The sequence below is a fragment of the Ostrinia furnacalis genome, unplaced genomic scaffold, assembly GCF_004193835.3.
Source record: "Ostrinia furnacalis isolate ACB-3 unplaced genomic scaffold, ASM419383v2 OfSCF1456, whole genome shotgun sequence".
In the NCBI taxonomy this organism is placed as follows: domain Eukaryota; kingdom Metazoa; phylum Arthropoda; class Insecta; order Lepidoptera; family Crambidae; genus Ostrinia; species Ostrinia furnacalis.
Window position 1 is genome coordinate 485,254 of NW_021131695.1, and position 17,649 is coordinate 502,902.

Genomic DNA, 17,649 nt, shown 5'->3' on the forward strand with positions numbered 1-17,649 from the left:
GAAAGGATGATTAATTTTTGAGAGCGCTATACTGGTAGGCTGAAAAGCTTTTTGATTTCAAAGCTGCAAGATTCGCAAGGGTATGAATTAGTATTGTAATAGTTGTTTCATCTTTCAGTATTGAAATAGTTGTTTCATCTTTCATTTTTTTATCAATGCTATTCTCCATGTTATTCTCTTGCGAAATGTAGGTAAGCTAATTGTATGGTCTTTCACCTTTCTTCAAATTCCATGCAGTTCGAAAAATGGAAAAAACCAGCTTTATTTTACAGTTACACATTTAATTTTTATTTCTCAAAACTGAAAACACATTTCACTTACACTGAGAACACCACTGGTTAGTAAATTATACATCATGCTTTTAGATTTATTAAAAAACTAGCGGCCGTCCGCGATTTCGTACGCGTGGATCCAGTTTTACCCCCTTCATCCATCTTTCGCGGTTTAGATTTTTTCATACATTTTTTTTCCCGCTAACTTCCATTCCCGTGGGAATTTTCCAATATCCTGTTGTAACTAAGCTTTAAGTTAACTAAGATACCTGCATGCCAAATTTCAAGCGTCTAACTTAAGCGGTTTAGATTTTTCATACAAAAGGATTTTCCCGATTATTCCCGTTCCCGTGGGAATTCCTAAGTATCCTATAACCTGCCCAGGAGTACGAAGAATAATTGTACCAAATTTCGTTAAAATCCGTCGAGTATTTTTTGTTTCTATAAGGAACATACAGACGGACAGACAGACAGACAGACAGACAAAAAATTTACTGATTGCATTTTTGGCATCAGTATCGATCACTAATCACCCCCTGATAGTTATTTTGAAAATATATTTCATGTACAGAATTGACCTCTCTACAGATTTATTATACCTAAGTATACGTATAGAAGATAAATTATGCTTAGAGAAAAAGCTATCTTGTATCTTGTTTTTTTTGTTGTGTAACTATTAACCTACACCATCTATTTGTAATGGGAGAGTAAATCATAGTCAACATTTCAAGCGTCTAACTTAATCCTACACCATCTATTTGTAATGGGAGAGTAAATCATAGTCAACATTTTGTATTTGAAAAATATTTTATTACAAATATTTATCTTTTCATTTTTCTAAAGAAGTATGTACAGGTTTTGGCTACACCAATTTTTTTGGTTTATACCAAAGGAACAAGTAGACTAGATTCAGTTTACCAACCATAGTTGGCACCGTGTCCGCTGTAGGAGATGTGGGAGACAGCGGGGGCAGCGGAGTACGCGACAGCTGATTTCAGGACGGGGGCGGCCGCGGCGTATGTGGTGACGGGGGCAGAGTACGCAGCCACAGCGGGGGCGGAGTACGCGGAGTACGCGGGCGCGGAGTAAGCAGCGTACGCGGGCGCGGCGTAGGCCTTAGCTACGACGGGGGCAGCGGCGTAGGCCACGGGGGAGCCGTGGGAGGTGGTGGAGGAGTAGGAGGAGACGGAGGACACAGCGGGGGAGATGGTCTTGGTCACGACGGCGGGGGCAGCGGCGTAGGTGGCCACGGCGGGGGCGGCGTAGGTCTTAGCCACGATGGGGGCAGCGGCGTAGGTGGTTACGGGAGCAGCGGCGTAGGTGGCTACGGGAGCAGCGGCGTAGGTCTTGGCGACCACGGGAGCGGCGGCGTACGCGGCCACGGGAGCAGCGGCGTAGGCAGCCACGGGGGCGGCGGCGTAGGCAGCCACAGGGGAGCCATGCGCGGTGTGGGTGGAGTAGGAGGAGTAGGAGGACACGGCGGGGGAGATGGTCTTGGTCACCACGGCGGGCGCGGCGATGGCGTGGCTGCTGTAGGCCAGGGGAGCCTCGTAGAGGCCACCGGCACGGGCGAGGCCCACGGCGCACAGAGCAACGATCAGCTGAAAATAAACATTTCTTCAGTTATGACACAAATTGACCAATTTTTTCACTACACAGCCCTTAACAAAACATTTTAAGGTTTAGAAGTTCACTGAACCACGTATTTGTCTTCACTCATCAAAGTCAATCCAATTGAAGCTTTCAGTAAGCAAATCCAAAACACACCTTGGCGTACATGTTGAGGCTGCTAAGGTTGGCAACTGAATAATTTCGGCAAGTACCGGCGCGTATTTATATTGTGTAGATGGCCGCACGGGTTGTCCGCATTTCACTTTCATTAACTACTTTTAAAGATCATGTCATTGTACTGTGATATTAGTTGTAATGTATGTTGTAGCATTTATTATCCTTGCCTCTAATTTAGACGTAGCTGCAAAAAAGAGAAATAGGGATTATGTATTTTAAATAAGGCTATTTTATTTACCTAACAGCTTATAGGATTTTCATGAATAGCTTAATATACGAGTATAATATAGTTAAACTAATAAAAACGAAACTACTAAGTAGGTTTTCGGAATCCAGGACAATAAGGCCTAATTACTGGACACGGGACTAGACGCAAAATTCCGGGACAATCCTGGATTTCCCCGCTGGCAACCTATTTTAAGTAAAGCCACAGAATATAAAATAGAAAATACTGATAGCCTATAACTATCTGTGTATACCTAACACATATCCGACATAACATATTATTACCTATACATAAGTACAGGGTGGAAACTATAAGTTGATAAAGTGAAGATGGAAACATTGAACTTTCGGATAGATCCAGATTATTCGGTTTTATTATTGATATCGTTTGATAGAGCTTATGAAGCACTTTCAGGATCAGTAACTAGTTTTTTGGTATCTTGTATGTTTAGAAAAAATCGTGTGAGAGCACTTATCGTTTCTACCCTGTATCAGGCTAGTCAGTGCTACCAGGAATTGAACCAGTAACTTCTGGGGTAATAGCGGAGTTTTCAACTAATGTTTAACAATTAAATCGGCAATTTTCTTTAAATGGGTTTTCGTTCTGATTTCCACAATAATATAACCAGAATTTAGTGGGCAGGCCTCCTACTAGGTGGACCGACGATCTGGTAAAGGTCGCGGGAAGAGCCTGGATGCGGGCAGCGCAGGACCGTTCATTGTGGAAAACCTTGGGGGAGGCCTTTGTCCAGCAGTGGACGTCATGTGGCTGAAACGAACGAACGATTACCAGAATTAAGTGTTTACAAAAAAAAATATCCTTCAATGAGGGTTTTCGCGTATGAAAGATCCGCTAGATGGCGAGACGTTAATGTGGGGTCTGACTGCTGCGTGATTGGTGGATTTTGACATGTCTGTCAATGTCAAAATAACCAATCATGCAGCATTTGGACCTCGCGTCTACGTATTGCCATCTGGCGGATTTTCATACGCGAAAACCCTCATTAAATGCCTACCTATAAGTATTCGTCAGGACGAAAGTTAGGTCAGGCTAGATATGCCGGAAAATTTTATAAGTGAGTCCTTGAGATTCTTATAAATTATACCTTGGCACTTCGCAGGCTGGCACACGGGTGGGACCGCGGGCAAAAGCTAAAAGTAAAGTAATAATATGTTTTGCATTTTATATAGCATAGTATACATATTTATAATTCTTGAACAGTTAGCCAGCCTTCAGTTTTTTCAGTTTCTCTCAGGGTTCTGTAAGAGGGACGATGAGGGATCAGTGCTCGCATACATCTTCATTCATTCTTACGATACATGATATTGAATAACTTAGTTTTGCGGATGTCCTGGGATTATCAGGCATTCTGGGAGCTTTCTGCGGATACTATAATAGAAACAATCGTCTTGTAGGTACGAGTATTTCTTAATCCGTGTCTTGACTCTTATTAGGTAATTATTTATTAATACTTCAAATTGATTAAGGGTAAAGTTCCGTACTGCTGATGTCTTCTGAAAAGATATGTGTATGTGGTAATGATAATACTTTTAGTTCTAAGTACCTAATTGAAAAAATTAAACACTCCTGTGACTAATAACTTGTAATTATTTTTAATCGAATTTATATTTAGGTGTGTATATTTAAATTAGGTGAATATGATGTTGATATTATATCAACGACTACCATGATGATTTGTATAGTAGGTCTTTAGATTCAAACGTGAAGATTTAGAGACGGTGGTTACTTAAAAAATCATTCAACGATTACGTCTAGTTACTTAATAACGCTTTTGTAATTTAAGTCCTCCTAAATTCTTAATTCGGGAGTCTTGCCGATAGCCTTTTTAGTCAATAAGTTTGTGTATGTAGTCTATTAGGTTTGATATTAAGAAAGAATAAAACATATTTTGTATTTTTCGTGAGGTTTATTTATTTATTTTTTAAATAAATATAATTGGAAGACTAGAGATTCAGTTTACCAGCCATAGTTGGCACCGTGTCCGCTGTATGCGATATGCGAGTTGTAGGCGGGGGCGGCCGCGGCGTAAGTGGCCACAGGAGCGGCGATGGTCTTAGCATAGACAGGGGCGGAGTACGCGGCCACAGCGGGAGCGGAATACGCAGAGTACGCGGGAGCGGAGTATGCAGCGTACGCGGGAGCGGCGTAGGACTTAGCTACGATGGGGGCAGTGGCGTAGGTAGCCACGGGAGCGGCTGCGTATGTGGCCACGGGAGCGGCAGCGTAAGATACCGGGGAGCCGTGAGAGGTGTGGGTAGAGTAGGAAGACACGGACGACACAGCAGGAGCGATGGTCTTGGTCACGACGGCGGGAGCGGCAGCATAGGTGGCCACGGGAGCGGCGGCGTAAGTGGACACAGGGGCAGCAGCGTAAGTGGCTACTGGAGCGGCGGCGTAGGTGGCCACGGGAGCTGCGTATGAGTGGCTGCTGTATGCTACGGGAGCGGCTTGATGGATCAAACCAGCACGGGCCAGGCCCAAGGCGCACAGAGCAATGATCAACTGTAAACAAAACAACATTTTAATGCTACACTTAACCGCATTTATGAGGAATTGATAGCAACAATAATTAAGACATTAAGATGAGAAGAAGCTCTCATTAAGACACTTTTAACTTGAAATGTAATCTCCGATTGTGATATAAGTTACACGATGACTAATAGGTTGTTAATGGATTTAATTATCAGTTACACACCTTGGCGTACATGTTTGTTCTTCAAATGCTGGCAACTGAATAATTTCAGCGGTCTTGTATTGGTTTTTATATGCAATTCCATTGCACTGTGCTCGGCCGTAGAAATGATTGCAATAGGAGGTGGACCGGATCAATGAGTGGCTCGACAGTGGATTGGGAAGGGGCGCTCCAGTGCACTCTTATCGTGGCAACGAGTAGTAGGTAATCTAGTTCGGCCCTCTTTCTGTATTATTAAAAACAAGTTTACCTACGATATATTTGAGTGAAAAATGCGGGAGATTGTGATTCCAGTGTAATCAAATTATTTGTGACAAATGTAGAATACGATCTCGATTTTACCCAATAATACGAGTGGCTCAAGTGTATACTCGTAAAATTATATGACTAAGCTCGTGATTGTTTAGATCCTACATTTAAATTAAAAAATAAAACTTATTATATTTTAAAAGTTGCTGTGCCCTAACTAGGTCCACATTGAATTAAACCTAATGCGCTAATGTGGTAAAGCAATAAATTATTGAGTATTGAGTTATTAATACTTATGTGCGTACCTACTCGCAGTATAAGCTGTGTCATTGTAAACTATCATGAAATTCAGAAGCTGATAGTTCATGCGTTAAAATTTTACAACTGAGATCCATTCATTGCATCCTCAAAACTACATAGTCATAGCCATTACATTTTGTGAATGCTTTACTAGGATCAATAAAAATTATGTCGCACGTTTTTTTTTCATTTCTGTTGTAATTATTTTAATTCAACAAATGAAGAAAATAATTAAAAAAAACGAATATTTTCAACTTCAGAAAAAATGTGGATTGTGTGCTTGTCCTTTTTCGAAGACGGTTTAAAAACGTATTTTGCTCATACAACTATTGAGTTTGATATGATGAAAACTGGCTTCCTACATACTTATTAAGTTATAATTTGTTGCTAATATTACGTTTTATTCTTTCTTCGAATAAATAACTAAAGATATTGTTTACTTACTTCTTGATATCGTTATTGATTGACTATAGGTAGGTAGAGAAGGTCTCAGCATGGTTTTATTTAGTACTTACGTTTAAATACATGAATTTCTCAAAAGAATTAGATATTTGTGTTTTTTAATCCCCAGCATCTCACCTGAATGAATGGAAAGTGATCTGATGGTCAGGACGAATTTCATAATAGCATTACTATTCCCTTAAAGTCGTACAATATTTCTGATAGGTATTTCACACAGAAATTATAACTATATTCCATAATAACTAAAAATAACTCCATAATAATCACCAACCGCGTAATCATCATCATCATCACCATTTCAGTCACAGGACGTCCACTGCTGAACATAGGCCTCCCCCAATGACTTCCACATCGCACGGTTGGTAGCAGTCTGCATCCAGCGCCTTCCTGCTACCTTTATCAGGTCGTCGGTCTCACGCTGCGTTTTCCGATACGTGGCGTCCACTCCAGAACCTTGCTTCCCCATCGCGTAAAGTAAAGGTTTAAATCCAAACTGTCTCCTTTACTAACTTCATTAAAATAACTTTATAAAAATACATGAATTTATTATTGTATGAAAATAGTAAAATTACAATGATTTTAAAGAGTTTAGTTCTTTTTGTTAGCAAATATACGAGTACAACCATCAAGATAATTTTGGTATATAAGGCACCTTTTTTCCAACCTAAGCAGCAAAAAGTAAAAAGTATGTAGCAAAATCTAACTACACAATGCATTTTATTGCTAAAAGCTCATAATCATCATCATCATTCCAGCCATAGGACGCCCACTGCTGAACATAGGCCTCCCCCAATGCTTTCCATGTTGATCGATTGGTAGCGGCCTGCGTCCAGCGCTTCCCCGCTACCTTTACGATGTCGTCGGTAAAAGCTCATAAGTATCCCAATCTGGAAAATACCACTGTAGCCTGTACAATAGATTGGGATACCAAAGAGAGAATTTCGTTTTCGATTGGCGAAACACCTTCGCTGGCACTTGTGTCCAAAATAATAGATAGGTAATGGGTACTTCTCATTTACACTCAAATTTGATGGTCACACAGTAATAGTTCATAAACGGTATATGTTAAAACAATAACTTTGAAATCAGATGATAAAATATCTATTTAGCTACATACACAATAAATTTTATCGTAATAGAAGCAAAAATAATACGAAAAAATCACATGAAACGATAAAAAACGGGGTCATTTTTCGCGTTCTCATCGTGTCACACCTTCGGTTGCAATGAAACATTTAGTTACTGCATTCACAATTTTCATTCAATTTGTGTGTAGCATATACTAAAATCATCGTAATTAAATATACTTTCCACACAATAGTAAAAAAAATATGTTCTTATAATTATTTTGAATTGAGAAAGCGAAATACGTTGGTCACACGATTTTAGGTACCTAAAATTTTGAGTAATAATACAAGATTGCCGTTAAACCGAACACCAGCAACCAATCGCAGCGTTCTATTCGGTTAACGTCAGTCACGCTTTGACCATTGGGGAGGTGAGGTAGGTCGATCTTCGTTCCGCGAAAAAAATACGTAACTTTTTGTGATTATCCATAGACATACCACAGTAGATNAAGCAGAAGATGGAAGGAATGGGTAACGTAGGATAGGAATCGCACTTCCCTCGGAATAGTTGCTGCAGCTGGATACTGGCGGTTTCCTGAAGGATGAGCTGGATTTTTCCAATGTTCAACGGTTTGACTTGTTGAATTGGTTTCGTTGACTTTCTCGTTGCAATCACGTCGGGGTCACCATTTGTTTGTGTAATATGTAGTATTGAAACTAACTTTCTTGATTTTCATCCATTTAATTGGATTTATAAAAATTTGTACAGAAGAACGTTGGGTTTCGTAAATTGAAGTCGTTTCATAGACAATAATAGAGTAGTGAATAGACAATAGTGATGTTCCTTTTTCTGCGCGAAGTTTCGGCACTGAGACTTTAGTGATTGGCCTCAACACCTTTAAAAAGCCCGGATTATAGTGTTCAGGAAATACAGCAGCAGACAGCGAATTCCAGAAAATTAAATCTCCAGAGATCTTAGTAAACTTTGCTAACTACAAGATCGTCTTATTAATACCGCCCGTGGACTTGTAGCTGTATTTATGACCGCTGTAGAGCTGCGCGATGCTGAGTGAGATGTTTTCTGTGATGACTGTACTTGCTTCATTTTTGGCCGTAACTTACTGTACGCCATTTCTATAATGGCCGGATATTTTAGTTGTTAGTGCGGTTTTATAAAGCTTTATAGTCTTGCTTGCAACAATGTGTGGTATCTTTAGTGTTTTATTTTGTTTGTGTCTCTATAACTTATGAAATGTTATTCTATGTTGGATTGTTGATGACAAAATGTGACATTCAGTTACTATTCAAGAAGGAATAGTCCACTTAGAGCACCCGGCAAAATAGCACCCGCACTAATAGCACCTGGCCTATAGAGCACCTATCGATTTTTTGTTGTCTCTCTCTCGTGGACAAAGGATCTAATAGGTACTTCTTATCTTTTTTAAAAATCCTTTGCAACTCTAAGCAGGGTGAAATAATAATATTTCTTCCGCGGCTCTTCCGACTTAGTTAGACTTATCTCAAGGTTGGCTAGGTCACCCGTTCTGATTTAAGACGGTTTTAACACTTCCCTGACCTCAGATTAATCTTCTTGATTTTCAGATGTTTCTATAACAACGGTTGGTCAAAGAAATTAAATAATCTACAGCGTAGGACTCGTGGAAATTCTTGAGGAAGGCCTGCAGCCAGCAGCGGACGTTGTTTGGTTGAAACGAACGAATAAACAGTTTGCTATTACTTGCACTACCTATATTCGTTCGTTTCAGCTAAATGACGTCCACTGGTGGATAATGGCCTTCCCCCAAGGATTTCCACAAAGACCGGTCCTGCGCCGCCTGCTTCCACGCACCTCCCGCGACCTTCACCAGATCGTCGGTCCACCTAGTGGGAGGCCTGCGTCTTTCGACTCGTGGTCGCCACTCGAGAACTTTTCTGCCCCAGCGGCCATCAGCTCTGCGAGCTATGTGCCCCGCCTACTGCCACTTGATTTTACATACCTATGTACACTCTACTAAAGTGAACCATCTAAATCGAATCAAATCTGAAATCCATCGGCGCGCGAACCTTACAATTCGATTTCAAACACCAACCCTCCAATTTCATAGAACTTATAAAGGCTTATAACACGCCGTCCCAAATCCTAGTCCACAATGGAGCCACTCTAAACACCAATACAATTATTCCTCTTTAAGTCAACCCTCCCACATTAAGCCGGGGACCGGAACGGACTAGTTCGAAGCGGAACGAACCAGATCGAACCGGCCCGATCCGGATTTAATCATTATAATCGGCTGCGGTGGACCGCAATCGGTGAGTGGAATCGATTGTATAAGTTCCGTGACCCGCGCGGTGAGGGATGAGGGTGTTACAAGAATCGACGTGTCGGAAACGCGGCTTATTCTTGTTTTGTTGAAGGTACAAAGTTAGGAAGTTCGCGAACAGGGGTATGTCTTGAATTTTATGTTAGTTCCGAAGGTCTTGCGAAAATGTTTGACGGTTTCTTTTTACGGAAGGTAGGGGACAGGTTGAAAAGTTATTCAGAAAAACCCAGTTTATTTTCCTTCCCTAAAAGTCAGGAATATTCGCCTGTTACTTGACGATTTGTTTGTGTAATATCATAATAATAATGCAAATGTTATTGCAATGCCTGCACTAACAGTGACTATTCGCTTGTGACTTGAAGTATCAGTGGTTTTGATTTGTTTCGTTAGTAAACTCATACGATATTAATCAAATTATAGGTACCTACTACCTCCACTACCAAATCAAGTAAGTAAACTGACACGAAAATATTGTGCGGCGCGCAGAGCGTACGCACATTAGGCCGTATCAAAAGGTTGAGAGCTAATGGTCGCCGTTCGCGTTCTATTGAATCTTCGGCTCGCGCCTAGACATGGCCGCCCGGCGCTCGCGCTTGGACCGGTTACCCGCGCGCAGAAAATATTAATCACTACATAGAAACCGAACTGCGTTGTCAGTTTGTTTATTTAGTTAGTGTTAAGTTTTTATTCATTTTTATTTATATTTATAGTTTTAAGTTTTTATTTATAAAGCATTTGTATTTAATAATAGTAGGTTAAAGTGATCCATAATAATATGTGTAAGAGGGCCATACAATGAGTCTCTTGCACTGATGGAATGCTATACAGGCCATTTTTATTTTGTTCTCGACATGACTCGCCCAGTTCAATTTGTTGTCAAAGGTGATGAGTTTTGTTTATAAAGATTTCTGGTAGTTGGAGCTCTTGTAAATTCGATAATGCACTTATTAAGTACTTTTATTGACAACGTTAGGCACTATGAATTCAATTATATGTTTTACTAGTAGATTTATTAAAACTATTAACTAAAGTTCTTTGATTTATAAACTACGACATTATTTTTTCCTTTAATCTGACGTTTGGGCTAAGTTGTATCATTTTACACCAAATAATTAACCAAATTATTAGTTGCGATTTTCAAATGTTTTTGATCTAAGTAACTTACAACATTTTACACGTCATCTTATATTGTTAATCACAAATTCAATCTGCACAACTTCAATCGTGTAAAAAGTAGTAACACGAGTCATACCTCTTGACACAACAAAAAAGTGAAAGAAGCCTCCGGTACACTTTGTTAAAAGTAGACATGTATCAATATACACGAAAGAAAAGTTCACAAAGCCTTACTTGTATCATTTGGCACAAAATTATTTTCTTTTCTATACGTCGTAGAAACATACCGATTAGATACAAAAATAGCTAATTTTTCAGAGATTCACATTATGTTATAAAGTCGATTTTGATCTAAGTCGAGTTAGATCCCTTTTCACTGGGGGTACAGAATTAATTATGTTACCAGAATTGTGTGTTAACAAAAAAAATATCCTGCAATTAAATGCCTTCCTATAAGTATTCGTCAGGACGAAAGTTAGGTCAGGCTAGATATGCCGGAAAAAATTATACGTGAGTCCTTGAAATTTTTATACCTTGGCATCTCGCAGGCTGGCACACGAGTGGGACCGCGGACAAAAGTATGAAGTAAAGTGAATCCGTAAACGAACTAAACATAGCCCGACGGATTAGCAAGCTGAAGTGGCAATGGGCAGGGCACATAGTAGGTACGCAGAACTGAAAGCCGATGGGGCAGCAAGGTTTTGGAATGGAGATCGCGTACCGGAAAACGCAGCGTGGGACGTCCACCTACAAGGTGGACCGACGACATCGTAAAGGTAGCAGGGAAGCGCTGGACGCAGGCCGCTACCAATCGATCAACGTGGAAAGCATTGGGGGAGGCCTATGTTCAGCAGTGGACTTCCTATGGCTGAAATGATGATGATTATGATGATGAAAGTAAATTATGTTTTACATTTTATATGTATAGTATAGCATAGTACCTATATGATATTATTCCATGAACGGCTCGAAGCTTTCAGTTTTTTCAGTTTATCTCTCAGGGTTCTGTAAGAGGGACGATGAGGGATCAGTGCTAGCATACATCTTCATTCATTATTACGGTACATAATATTGAATAACTTAGTTTTGCGGATACTATAATAGAAACAATCGTCTTGTACGAGTATTTCTTAGTCAGGGTCTTGACTCTTATTAGGTACTTATTTATTAATACTTCAAATTGATTAAGGATAAAGTTCCGTACTGCTGATGTCTTTTGAAAAGACATGTGTAATAACAATACTTTTGGTTCTAAGTAATTGAAAAAATTAATCACTTCAGTGACTAATAACTTGTAATTATTTTTAATCGAATTTATATTCAGGGGTGTATATTTAAATTAGGTGAATATGATGTTGATATTATATCAACGACTACCATGATAATTTGTATAGTAAGTCTTTAGATTCAAACGTGAAGATTTAGAGACGGTGGTTACTTAAAAAATCATTCAACGATTACGTCTTAGGGCTAATTTTTCAATCGTCGGACAACTTTTAACTGAAGAATAAGTTTGGCACATTGACAGTTTTAGTATGGGAAATATGTCAAAATGACAAGACTATTCGTCAGTTAAAAGATATCTGACGATTGAAAAGTCAGCTCTTAGTCACTTAATAACGCTCATGTAATTTAAGTCCTCCTAAATTCTTAATTCGGGAGTCTTGCCGATAGCCTTTTTAGTCAATAAGTTTGTGTATGTATTCTATTAGGTTTGATATTGAGAAGGAATAAAACATATTTTGTATTTTTCGTGAGGTTTATTTATTTATTTTTTAAATAAATATAATTGGAAGACTAGAGATTCAGTTTACCAGCCATAGTTGGCACCGTGTCCGCTGTATGCGATATGCGAGTTGTAGGCGGGGGCGGCCTCGGCGTAAGTGGCCACAGGAGCGGTGATGGTCTTAGCATAGACAGGGGCGGAGTACGCGGCCACAGCGGGAGCGGAATACGCAGAGTACGCGGGAGCGGAGTATGCAGCGTACGCGGGAGCGGCGTAGGACTTAGCTACGACGGGGGCAGTGGCGTAGGTTGCCACGGGAGCGGCTGCGTATGTGGCCACGGGAGCGGCAGCGTAAGATACCGGGGAGCCGTGAGAGGTGTGGGTAGAGTAGGAAGACACGGAAGACACAGCTGGAGCGATGGTCTTGGTCACGACGGCGGGAGCAGCAGCATAGGTGGCCACGGGAGCGGCGGCGTAAGTGGACACAGGGGCAGCAGCGTAAGTGGCTACTGGGGCGGCGGCGTAGGTGGCCACGGGAGCTGCGTATGAGTGGCTACTGTATGCTACAGGGGCGGCTTGATGGATCAAACCAGCGCGGGCCAGGCCTACGGCACACAGAGCGATGATCACCTGTAAATAATACAACATTTTGATGCTATACTTAACCGTATTTATGAGGAATTGAGAGCAACAATTAAGACATTAAGATTTCAGAGCTCTCATTAAGACACTTTTAACTTGAAATGTAATCTCCGACTGTGATGTAAGTTGCACGATGACTAAGGTTGTTAATGGATTTAATTATCAGTTACACACCTTGGCGTACATGTTTGTTCTTCAAATGCTGGCAACTGAATAATTTCAGCGGTTTCACATTGGTTTTTATATGCAAATCCATTGCACTGTGCTCGGCCGTAGAAATGATTGCAATAGGAGGTGGACCGGATCAATGAGTGGCTCGATAGTGGATTGAGAAGGGGCGCACCAGTGCACTCTTATCGTGGCAACGAGTAGTAATCTAGTTCGGCCCTCTTTTTGTGTTAAAAATAAGTTTACCTACGATCCATTTGAGTGAAAAATTGAGAGGGAGATTGTGATACCAGTGTAATCAATTATATTTGTGACAAATGTAGAATAAGGACCTACTTACGATCTCGATTTTACCCAATAATACGAATGGCTCAAGTGAAGAGTGTACTCGTAAAATTAAATGACTAAGCTCGTGTTTGTTTACATCCTACATTTAAATTAAAAAATAAAACTTATTATATTTTAAAAGTTGCTGTGCTCTAACTGGGGCTAATGTGGCAAAGCAATAAAATATTGAGTATTGAGTTATTAATACTTATGTGCGTACTCGTAGTATAAGCTGTGTCATTGTAAACTATCATGAAATCTGTACAGAAGCTGGTAGTTCATGCGTGAAAGTTTACAACTGAGATCCACTCATTGCATCCTCATAACTATAGTCATAGCCATAACATTTTGTGAATGCCTTAACTAGGGTTAATAAAAATTATGTCGCACAATGTTTTTTTTCTATTATATTATTTTTATTCAACAAATGAAGAAAATAATTAAACACAACGAATATTTTCAACTAACTTCAGAAAAATTGTGATTGTGTGCTTGTCCTTTTTTGAAGTCGGTTTAAAAACGTATTTTGACTCATACAACTATTGAGTTTGGTAAAACTCAATAGTTGTAGTTGGCGTAAAGGTTTAAATCTAAACTGTCACCTTTACTAACTTCATTAAAGTACTAACTTTATAAAAATACATTTACTAACTTTATAAAAATACATGAATTTATTATTGTATGAAAATAGTAAAATTATAATGATTTTAAAGAGTATAGTTCTTTATTGTTAGCAAATATGATGCATATACCTACATGAGTATAAGGCACCTTTTTGCCAACCTAAGCAGCAAAAAGTAAAAAGTATGTAGCATAATCTAACTACACAATGCATTTTGTTGCTAAAAGCTCATAATCATCATCATCATTTCAGCCATAGGACGCCCACTGCTGAGCATAGGCCTCCCCCAATGCTTTCCATGTTGATTGATTGGTAGCGGCCTGCATCCAGCGCTTCCCCGCTACCTTTACGATGTCGTCGGTAAAATCCCATATCCCAATCTGGAAAATACCACTGTAGTCTGTACAATAGATTGGGATACCTAAGAGAGAATTTCGTTTTCGATTGGCGAAACACCTTCGGTGGCACTCGTGTCCAAAATAATAGATAGGTAATACGAGTATGACTAGTACGGCGGTACAAAGAAAGCTTTTTAATTTCAGGAATATTTTATTTTTCATTATTATGTAGCTTGTTACACTAAGTTCCTTGGAACTATTTCTTGTTTTAAAAAAAGTAGATTCCCTATAAACTAAAATTCTTGTCCAAAGACGTCTTGTGTAATAAAATAGGTCTTCTTTTTGTGTAATAAATATTAACTTTGTTTCATNGTTAGTTTTATTGGCAACTTCTTAGCATTGGATCCGGTATCGATTTGCATTCTGCTCTAATTTAGCAACATTATTACCTACTGCCTTGCATTTTTTATTGAATTCTTCATTTGCATAAATATTTTTTTACATAATTATTATTTTATCACAGCATAATCATAGAGGACCAAACCATTATGAAAACACGTTATGTTGCTAAGGAGTAATCCAGAATTTTATATATTTTTCTTTACAAGTTAGCAACTGGTGACAAAAATATCACCGATGCTATGGAGATGAGTGTTATTTCTGTATTTTATCTAGTCTAATTTATTTAGTAACCTTTCTGCAATATATCTCTACATAATTATAGTGGGATACAAAACAATAAAAGATTGAGCATTTCTTTGTAAGAAATAATTTATTTGTTCATTTTAAATAAATCAGATTCAGTTTACCAGCCATAGTTGGCACCGTGTCCGCTGTATGCTGAGCCAGCAGAGTACGAAACGGAGTTGTAGGCGGGGGCGGCCGCGGCGTAAGTGGCCACGGGAGCGGCGATGGTCTTAGCGTAGACAGGGGCGGAGTACGCGGCCACAGCGGGGGCGGAGTACGCGGCCACGGCGGGAGCGGAGTACGCAGCGTACGCGGGAGCGGCGTAAGACTTAGCTACGACGGGGGCAGCGGCGTAAGATGCCACGGGAGCGGCAGCGTAAGATACGGGAGAGCCGTGAGAGGTGTGGGTAGAGTAGGAAGATACGGACGACACAGCAGGAGCGATGGTCTTGGTCACGACGGCGGGAGCGGCAGCATAGGTGGCCACGGGAGCAGCGGCGTAAGTGGCCACGGGGGCGGCGTACGAGTGGCCGCTGTAGGCTACAGGGGCGGCTTCATGGATGAAACCAGCACGGGCCAGGCCCACGGCGCACAGAGCGATGACTAACTGTAAATAAGCAACACTTAAGTATTATGTATAAAGTTTAACTTACTCATTAGGAAATACAGCGTTAATAAGGTAAAGTACGTCTGAAAGATTACGAATTTCAGATCATAAACTGCTTTCTGCGTTGACTCATTAACCACTTAATTATCAACAGTTGCAAAATTATTTTTTTAATTGATAACACACCTTGGCGTACATGTTGTAGTTTATTCTGCAGTTAGCAACTTAATAATTTCAGCAGGCTCGCTTCGGTTTTTATATCAAATTAACTTTCCATTCTATTGCACTGTCTTAGTGAATGATTGAAGTAGAGGTGGACCGGATGAGATTGCCGCGGAAGCCTTGAGAAGGGGAGTAAGTTTCAGTGTGTCTCTATCATGTTTCAAAGCAAAAGTTTGCTAGGTGTCGTGTATTTGTATCGTAATAAATTAAAAGCTTAGTGTTTGTGTGTTAAAGTGTTATGTAAACTATTATCATGTCCTATTTAATACGTTCCTGAGTCCTATTGTGTAATAATACTGCGTGGGAGTGTTATGAGTAAATCTATACAATATTGGTTTTAAATAATACCTACTCGTAGTATGACTACTTCGAAAAAAAATTTATGAGGTCGAAAATAACTGTTAAAAGTTTACTGTGTTTTGTTTTTGATTTAATTAGGTATAAACTCTATAATGTTAGTTAACAAATAAACGTGATCAATTTTCAACAAAATCATTTTCCTACCTAATATAAGCTTGAGATCACTTCATATTTTCTTAAAACGTGTATACTTAAGGGAGATTGTGTCATACTCTATCTATGTACTCGTAAGTGTTGTTTTTTTGAATTGGTGTTTTCAGTCCTACTGTGTTGCCTTCGTTAGTTCACTGCTGGACATGTACACAGAACTTGACAAACTTTCCATACTTTTTCGAACTATACAAGTTTTCATTCAATGTATTGTTTTATTAAAAACTCAATCCCTGCCTCAAATATACAATGAATAATATTTTTAATGTTTCTTCGAACTTTTGCCTTTTCTTTAATTAATAGTTTTTAAGTACATAATTTGATATTCAACCAAATTATTATTGTGCTTATTACTTATTATATCTTATAGTAAATTGTGCTGTTCTTAATTCATTAAAAATATACAATATTCTTCATGTAAATCCTAGTATCCCATAATGTTGTCTGCTTATCACCTAATGGAAAGTGATGATAAGGCCGAAAGTAGAAGCGGGCTTTTTCCAGAGTCCTCAAACACGGACGAAGCCGAACTTATCTTAAATATTTTGTTTTGGTCACAATACGGACTCATTTTATTAGGCAAATCATCAAAATCAAGGCCTTAGGATTGCCATACTTTTATAAAAAAGTAGATAAATTACAATCAAATAGATCTAAACTACTTGTTATGAGTAAGCAGAAACTTGAATAATTAGGCAATAAATAAAGTAGGCAGTCTTTTATTGTCAAAATAGCATTGGATGCGGAATCGATTTGCATTCTGCTCCAATTTTAATGGTCATATTATTTAATAATGACGTGACTGCGATTTGACCTTGCAAGCTACTTTAGTTACATAACTTAGCATCTCATCATTTTGGCAAAACTTTTAGTGCAAATCTCATCGTGTGGTTCGAACCATAAAACACCAAGTTTAGTGTTTGATTCTGTGTAGGTGTTTATACAGGCTCAAATAAAAACATCTAGTCTAATGTGCTTTTTAAAGTTAGCCTAATTTAAAGAAAGAGAAATAATGTAATAGGAGGACATGATATTTAATTATAAAATCAGATTTGTATGAAAATTAAAATAATTAAAATGATGGTATCAATTTTCTGACTTCACCATACCATTTATATGGCTATGTTAACATGGCTTAGTGTCGGCTCATAAACCCATTTACCTAACACCCTATACAGCACATTCCCTAAATATGAGACAAATCCAATGAGTTAAAATTTCAATATTTACAATCTTGTACAGACGACAGCAAATCAAGCTTAATACCGTGGCATCTTATTTCGATG

General features: G+C 39.2%; 1 protein-coding gene across 1 annotated transcript; it reads right to left on the reverse strand.

Annotated features, from left to right (window-relative positions):
* Positions 1 to 1,087: 1,087 nt before the first annotated feature.
* LOC114352846 (calphotin-like) lies at positions 1,088 to 15,866 on the reverse strand. Its single transcript, XM_028304586.1, has 10 exons — positions 15,818 to 15,866; positions 15,147 to 15,631; positions 13,067 to 13,091; positions 12,329 to 12,870; positions 11,976 to 11,984; positions 5,003 to 5,021; positions 4,268 to 4,809; positions 3,392 to 3,437; positions 2,040 to 2,105; positions 1,088 to 1,873 (listed from the first exon to the last, which is right to left on the reverse strand). The coding sequence occupies exons 1-10, from the start codon at positions 15,827 to 15,829 to the stop codon at positions 1,187 to 1,189; spliced, it is 2,433 nt and encodes an 810-aa protein (XP_028160387.1). The 5' UTR covers positions 15,830 to 15,866; the 3' UTR covers positions 1,088 to 1,186.
* Between the last annotated feature and the right edge of the window lie 1,783 nt (positions 15,867 to 17,649).